The sequence below is a fragment of the Nanorana parkeri genome, unplaced genomic scaffold (assembly GCF_000935625.1).
Source record: "Nanorana parkeri isolate BGI_ZX_2015 unplaced genomic scaffold, ASM93562v1 scaffold350, whole genome shotgun sequence".
Classification (NCBI taxonomy): Eukaryota; Metazoa; Chordata; class Amphibia; order Anura; family Dicroglossidae; genus Nanorana; species Nanorana parkeri.
The window spans coordinates 438,725-446,795 of record NW_017306618.1 but is presented as its reverse complement, the minus strand read 5'-3'; the positions used below and the strand labels follow the sequence as shown (position 1 = coordinate 446,795).

General features: G+C 39.9%; 1 protein-coding gene across 1 annotated transcript in view; it reads left to right on the top strand.

Moving 5' to 3' along the window:
- FAT3 (FAT atypical cadherin 3) overlaps nt 1-8,071 on the top strand; it is a 452,567-nt gene that overhangs the window by 358,275 nt on the left and 86,221 nt on the right. The window contains exons 11-13 of the mRNA XM_018558632.1: nt 732-928; nt 1,581-1,734; nt 4,763-4,996. Coding sequence (XP_018414134.1) covers nt 732-928; nt 1,581-1,734; nt 4,763-4,996 — 585 coding nt within the window. The remainder of the gene's footprint in view (nt 1-731; nt 929-1,580; nt 1,735-4,762; nt 4,997-8,071) is intronic.

The window sequence follows — 8,071 nt, the reverse complement described above, 5'->3', positions numbered from 1 at the left end:
CCCCCCCCCAAAAGGCGGGCAAAAATGTCTGTGCGTCTTACGGAGCGAATCCCTATCGCCCGACGCCCGGGACATGCAGTTTCGGGTGCCGGGCGAGTAGTGTTTGTGTACATTTAGCCCTGCTCCTTACGAGCAGACCTAAATGTACAGTGGGAGCCACTGCTCGTTTAATACAAGTGATCTAATCAGATCACTTGTATCAAATCGAGCGGCGGGGGCGATCGTGCCTGGCCCACCCCCTGCTGGGGTTTTTGGGGGACCCGTGACCACGGCATAGGAGCTCACCTTAGAGCCCGTAGAGCAGACGAAGAACGTCTGTTTTTCATCTGCTCTGTGTGATCACTGAGACCGTGGTGCTGTAATCACAGAGCCACCTGTCTCAGCTGTCACTAACTGCAGCTGTCACAGAACCCTTATGGAGCGCAAAATCCGGTACATTTATTTAGGAAGAAAAAAAGTACTGCTTAGGCACAATTAACATTTCTAGATGTTCCAATAAGGCAGCAAATCTTCACTTTTTAAGTTCAGGTCAAGATTAAGTTTGAATAGCCAGATGTATAGGCAAGTGTATTCTCATTAGAGGGGTTGCAGGTGTTTCCAAAATTATAACAGGACTGTGTTTTAATGTAGTCATTTAGGATACAAATAGTGCTTAGTTCAATTATTTAATTATTGTTTATGTTTTGATCAGTAAAGTGACTTTGTCTGGATCTTCTTCCTTCTCCTTTTAGGAGGTAACCCCAAAGGAAAGTTTGGCCTGGGACTCATACAGAATGAATGGAAAGTTTATGTCAAAAGGCCGTTAGATCGTGAGGAACAGGATACATACTTCCTGAATGTCACCGCAACAGACGGCCTTTTCGTCTCTCATACTGTTGTAGAGGTTTATGTAGCTGACGTCAATGACAACAGTCCTGTGTGTGATCAGGTATGTAATAAATCTGTATGTTTTTTTCTACTTTTATACTTATGTTTGATTTTGATGCATGTGTTTTGAGGGAGTCTGCCGAGAACTGTTAGATGTGGGCAGTACCACTATAGTCTTTTTCCTCTTCTTGTGTGGTAAGATTAAAAGCAAGAGGCACTTGGGAGATAGGTCCATAGATATCCATGAAATATAAAAGCACAGACAGTTTTTTATGCAGGCTCATAACATAGCAGTTCGCCTGTGGAATACAGGTAAGTGTACATTTGAGGAGAAGAAAATTGATCATGACATTCCAGGTTGTGGCAACTTTTCTTGTTTATAGAATAGCTTCTTGTTTATCGACATGTCTCGTGTTGAAAATTGACCAAAGTTCACCAGACCAGCATCCAAGCATTGAGCCTGTGATGAGCCATGCACCTCCAGCGGTAGACTTATCTTCTTATAGATTAGAGGAGGAGGGGGAGGGTGGGTTACTATAGTTTGATAATAGCAGAAAGGATAAGTGCGCATAAAGTTTTTCTAAAATGCTTGCATTTCGTTTATGTGGCCACGTTAGTTGTTTATAGTACTTATAGTCGTTCTTCTATGTGAGTTTTTTAGTGGCTTTCCTTAAATGTTCAACAATATTGAAAGCACTTCCTTTCTCCTACAGGTTATAAACACAGCATTGTTTCAAGAAGACATCCCTCCCAATAAAATGCTTCTTAAAATCAGTGCCAAAGATGCTGACATGGGAACCAATGCTGAGATCCATTATTCTCTCCATGGACCTGGTGCTGACAGTTTTTATTTAGACAGTGAAAGTGGTAAGTTGGCATGCAAAGGCCCAGCTGCTCTGTAAATCTTTTACTTTAGCTCTGTAGCACAATTTTCCGGATTCAGCCCAGAAGACTGATTACATACTGTTTGTGCAGGGTGCCAGGGACCCCTAAAGGGGCATGACCATGGCACCCTGCCCTCACTGATGTCAGTGCTGCTCTGTACACCATGAAGGACTGCCCACCATTGGAGAAGAGGCAAAAAGGACCCAACCTGTCATATAATCAACCTGATTTATTCAATAAAGATTGAAATAAACAGTAAGTGGCCTTGAGGGAGTAAGGGGGGCTTCTATACTTTGATATGATATTCATGGCATCACTTGAGTTCAACAAGTACAGTAGCATGAGTATCTGCATAAAGACATGTTATTAAGAAAAACTGGAATAAAGATTGAATGGAAATTCAGTTCTGAATCCTTCTTTTAAACAATGCTAACAGGTCCTTAGTCCATTTTTAATACGTATATTTCTTTAGTGCTTTTTAACTGATCATTGCACAAAACTGGAAAAGGGGGTTTGTAAAATAGATGCAAACCAGACTAAATAAAAGGAATGAAACCCAGAGAACCCAACAGTTTTCTTCTACTGCTTAACAGCTACATTGTGCAAAGATCAAAACTAGCCGAAAGAAGAATGACAACATGTATTTAGAAGAGAAAATGCAAAGTATTGTGAACCGACAGATATAAGAACTGATATTCTGCTGCAGTTCCCTTCCTGCTTTTTAGAAAGAGGAGAAAAGGAAATGTAAATTAAAGAAGTGAAGTAACAAACGTGTACACATACCTTGAGCGGTTAAACACAGGTGAAAAAAATTGTTCCATTGAGATCATTTATTTATTATGTTATTGTATAATGTAGAGCCCAATGTACACTATTTAGCCAAATTATTGAGTTCAGTTGTTTCCAGTGACAATTGTGCATTTGGAACCTTATAGCACAATTTTTGGGGAAAGCTCTTTTCTGTCCCAGAATGACTGTTCCTGTAAAGAAATGTCCCAGTTCCTTTTAAAGACATGCTCTCATTAGTTTAGAAAGGAGGAACTTAAAGTGACAGTAGACTCAGGAGTTAAGTCCTAAAGATTCATTCAAGTACATTGACCTTTAACAAAAGCGTATCTTATTTGTGCACCACTTCTCTGTAGATTCTCAAATCATCTCTGAATATGTGCTGACACTGTCCTTCCTTCTGGAGTGTGGCTACTTTTGTTCCCCATGGTCCCTGTGTGTGTTGTAAAGTAGTCACCGCTCCAAGTTCGCTCCTGTGATGGACTACAATCTCATTACAAATCAGTAAACTAAACATGAGATTGTAGTCCATCACAGGAGCGAGCTTGGAGTGGTGACTACTTTACAACACACACAGGGACCATGGAGAACAAAAGTAGCCCCCCTCCAGAAGGAAGGACAGTGCCAGCATCAATTCAGAGAAGATTTGAGGATCCACCGCTGAGTGATACACAAATAAGATACATTTTTGTTAATAGTTAAGGTACTTTGGTGGTTATTATAGCCCACAGATTGAATAATAGCTTACAATGCCAGGCTGCTGTAAACAAAGCAAGTAGAGTACTGTCTTGTATTAAGAAGGGGGTGTACTGTAGAGACAAGTCTATCATTTTGCCACTTTATAGATCGCTGGTTCGACCTCATCTAGAGTATGCGGTCCAGTTTTGGTCACCAATCCACAGAAAGGATGTCCTTGAGCTGGAAAGAGTCCAGAGGAGGGCAACCAAACTAATTAAGGGGATGGAGGACCAAAGCTGTGAGAGAAGGTTACTAAATTTAAATATGCGGAAGTAACACGCTGGAAGTAAGGAGATTAAGGGGGGACATGATTTTCATGTACAAGATGTTCAATGATGATAGTAACATCAGCAACAAACTCTTTATGGTTAACTCCATAACAAAGACTAGAGGCCACCACCTAAAATTGGTGGATAAAAAATTTCAGCACAAGGGTCGAAGGGGCTTCTTCTCAGTTAGAGCGGTTAGGGTCTGGAACTCGCTGCCGCATGCAGTGATTTCAGCTAAGAGTGTTGAATCATTCAAAAAGCTTTTGGACGATTTCCTCAGAGACCATAACATGCATGGGTACAGGTACACTTAAGAACAAGATCAAACATGGACTCATACACACGCAAACACATGCAGAATCACATACATACACGCAATAGGTTGGACTTGATGGACCTAGGTCTTTATTCAACCTCAAATACTATGTAACTATGTACTTGAATGAATCTTTAGGACTTAACTCCTGAGTCTACTGCCACTTTAAGTTTCTCCACTCTAAACTAATGAAAACACTTCTTTATTATTTAGATACTGGACTTTATTTGGAATGTCGTACAGATATTGTTCCGCACCTGGTTTAATGTTTATGCACACATATACTACTCTGAATGTATGGTTGGATGAATATTGAATGTTTATTACCTTTTAGGTATCAATATCAATACATATAAAAGGCAGTACATATTCTTTATTGACTTTAGGTATCAACACAATCATTTTTATAAAATAGGGTTTATTAGGTACAGCGCAGCACAATTGAATATATAGTGTTATAGCTGCAATAAAAAAAAGTATTCTCCATTTGGGTGAGTGGGTGGGGGTCTGTCAGTTTTCACAGAGCTGTATTAGTGTTCATATATTGGCCATTTTTGTTAAAGCATCAGTTAAAACAGCAAGGGAATGTGTATCATTCATACAAGTCCTTATTCCTTGCTTGTTTGTGAAGGCTGTGGAAGTATCTATTGCATCTAGTGGAACATGTTCACATTATATGTGTATATAAGACTGTTAAGGCTGGTTCTGGTCTTTGGAAAAAAATACATGCACCAAGAAATTGTCTTTCCTTAATTGCTTTTGTACATAGAATGCAGGAACAGCTTTAAGTTTAAGCACTGTTCTGATTAAGCTCCAGATAGGGAATGTGGCACATGTCACACTGATAGCTGCTGTCCCGTTGTACTTGCATTTAATGGCTCATGTCTCCAAACATCTGCAGGTGAATTAAAAACATTGGCCCCTTTGGATCGAGAGAAAACGCCGGTCTACCATCTAATTGCCCGAGCCACAGATGGAGGCGGAAGGTTTTGTCAGTCGGAAATATGCTTAATTCTTGAAGATGTCAATGACAACCCCCCGGCATTTTCATCCAACTACTACAGCGCCAGCGTCTATGAAAATACCATCACCAAAGCATTACTAACTCGGGTGCAGGCCAATGATCCTGATGTTGGTGAGTAAGCCACCACCATAACGTCTCATGAACACCAATTATTGCCTGTGATATTTTATTGAAAATTGTTGATAGTTATTGAAAAAAAGAAAAAATATGTTTCTTAGCTGGTCACAGGGATAAGAAAATCTATAATGTCAGGGAGTGGTAACAAAAAAACAATCATACTTCTTTTTTTCTTTTTTTTTGTTTGCCCTTTTTTATTGAAGTAATTTAAATAGTATCTTTAAAGCTGTTCAAAACAGGTGTTTTTATGTGCATAAATTATTATTATTAATATTATTATTATTATCATACAGGATTTATATAGCACCAACAGTTTGCGCAGCGCTTTACAATATAAGGAATGAGCAGTTTATCATACAAAAATTGTGGCTTTTTCTTAGAAGAACTTTTTTCTGTACAACTAGTCCTTCTATCAGTGTCTACTGTGCAAGTGCTTCGGGTCCTATCAGTTATCTCAGCTGTATGTCATCTGACCACCTCTCTCAGCCATCCCCCGTGCCTAAGACATAGTTATATAGTTAAGACTGAAAAGAAAGTCCATCCAACAGAGAAAAAATAAATAGAAAAGCTCCATAAACAGAACCCTATGCTCACAGGCACCCACCACTGATTATTTTACTTATTTGTACTGAGATTGTAGTCCATCACAGGAGCAAGCTTGGAGCGGTGACTACTTTACAGCACACACAGACAGACCATGGGGAACAAAAGTAGTCACCCTCCAGAAGGAAGGACAGTGTCAGCACCAATTCAGAGATGATTTGAGGATCTACAGCCGAGTGATACACAAATAAGATACTTTTTTGTTAGTAGTTAAGGTACTTGAATGCATTTTAAGGTTTAACTCCTGAGTAGTGTCTCTTTATTATTATTATTATTATACAGGATTTATATAGCACCAACAGTTTGCGCAGCGCTTTACAATATAAGGAAGACATTACAATCACAATACAATTCAAGACAAGATGGTAAGAAGGGCCTTGCCCGTGAAGGCTTACAATTTAACAGGGAGGGGAAAGTGATACATGAGGAGGTAGCTGTGTGGGAATGAATTATTTGAGAATGTGATGGTTAGGTTGAGGTGGGATAGGCTTCCCTGAAGAGATGAGTCTTAAAGGATCACCTAAAGGCAGTCAGAGTGGGAGATAGTCAGACTGTTTGGGGTAAAGAGTTCCAGAGGATGAGAGAGACTCTAGAGAAGTCCCGGAGGCAAGCATGGGAGGAGTTGACTAAATGAGTGAACAGACCAACCAACCTTGTGTGAATGAGCCCTTAATGTGACTCTATCATGACTATTAAAATGGCCACAATGAATACCCTTCAAAGAAAGAATGTATATACTTACCTTTCCTTTTGCTTGCACTGCTGAATGTCTCTTGCAAAGGAATCACCTCCCTCAGCTCCCCCTGGTTTCTCCCCATCTGACCTCCAAGACACATTATTAGTGTTGTGAAAGTCAACAGAAGGAATTGGTCAGTGCAGCAGGGAACTCAGGTAATCAACACTCCTGGAAGGGTCAGTTTCTCAGTATACTTCCAGAAACCATTCACATTAATTGCAGTGGCACAGAAGCAGTATTTACATTCTTCTTTTGTTTTGCCCATTTTGATAGTGCAGAATGACAGAGTAACTCTAGATAAAATATATTATTAAATTAAAACACTTCAACTCTGCAGCACTGGGGGTCCCCAGTTCAAATCCCTGTCAAGGCACTATCTGCAAGGAGTTTGCTGTGTTCTCCCTGTGCTTGTGTGGGTTTCCTCCGGGTACTCTGGTTTCCTCCCACACTCCAAAGACATGCTGGAAGTTTAATTGGCTCCTGTGTAAATTGGCCCTGTGTGCGATAGGGACCTTAGGTTGTAAGCTCCTCAAGGGCAGGGACTGATGTGAATGAACAGTATGTGTAAAGTGTTGGCTCTGTATAAATACCTGTAATAAATATAAAAAAACTGGTGCAGGCATATAGAGGTACAGATACCTGAAGCAGTCTCCCAAGCCTTCTTCTCATCGCCAAAACCCAGTTGCTTCTGACAGATAAAGCTAAAACACTTACGTACTCTCAGAGCTAGCCGCTAAGCCCTTAATGTTCCTATTGACCCATCACTATAACAGATTGCCTCTCTAGCCAATGGGAATGTGCAGGAGGCATCAGAAAGCACAGAGGCTTTATCTATCAGAATCAGATGACCTTTGTTTGAGGGTCTGCTGGAGACATGTACACTTCTAGATGTCTGAAGTTCATACCTGTAGTACGTAAATGGAATTTACTCTTTTATTTATTTTTCTAAAATTACTTTGCTGTAACATCCTTTTACATTCATTTGTAGTGTATTGCAGTATAATGCATCCAGCTTCAAATCTGACATGTAAGAGAATCTGTCACTCTCACACTGTTTAAAATGCACTGCGGCAAGCTTCTTCTTATCTTAAGACTTTGAAAGTGTTGGGGAGGGCTGGAGGGAGGGAATGGTATCGATTTTTTTTAATCACAATTTAATCTTTACTTCAAAAAGTAAAAAAAGGTGCTTCCTCCCATCCACCTTTCTTGGGAGACCAGATTCATCAGGATACTTGATACTTCCATTGGAACAATTCTAACTGTGTGTATAGCAAAAGCAATACAAACTCTAAAAAGATATGGAGCAGCAGAGTGTTTCTTCTTTCCACGCTCATTCAGTATATCTGCGTTTCTATTTTCTCTCAACTCGGGTTTCACTTTATTTATTGCTAGTTGCATAGAAGATATTGTTCACAGGAAAAGTAGTATTTGAAGGAGACTGATTTACACATCTGAGATGATTTTTTATTGATCAGATTAAATTAAACTTATTTATCAAAGTGTCAGCAGGAAGGCAACTATTCTCCCTTAACACTTTGTTTCTACTGAAATATGGCTTGGTGAAAGGGGGAACCTGGCTGGTTGTTGCTATTATCGAGGAAGAACAGTGCTGTCATCAGTCACTTTATTACAAGGAAGATCCAGCTGTTGGTTGATTCCTATCAGCAGATTTGTTGGACTTTCACCAGCAGTTGAATTGAGTTCCTTTGTAGAACACCTTCAAATTGGCC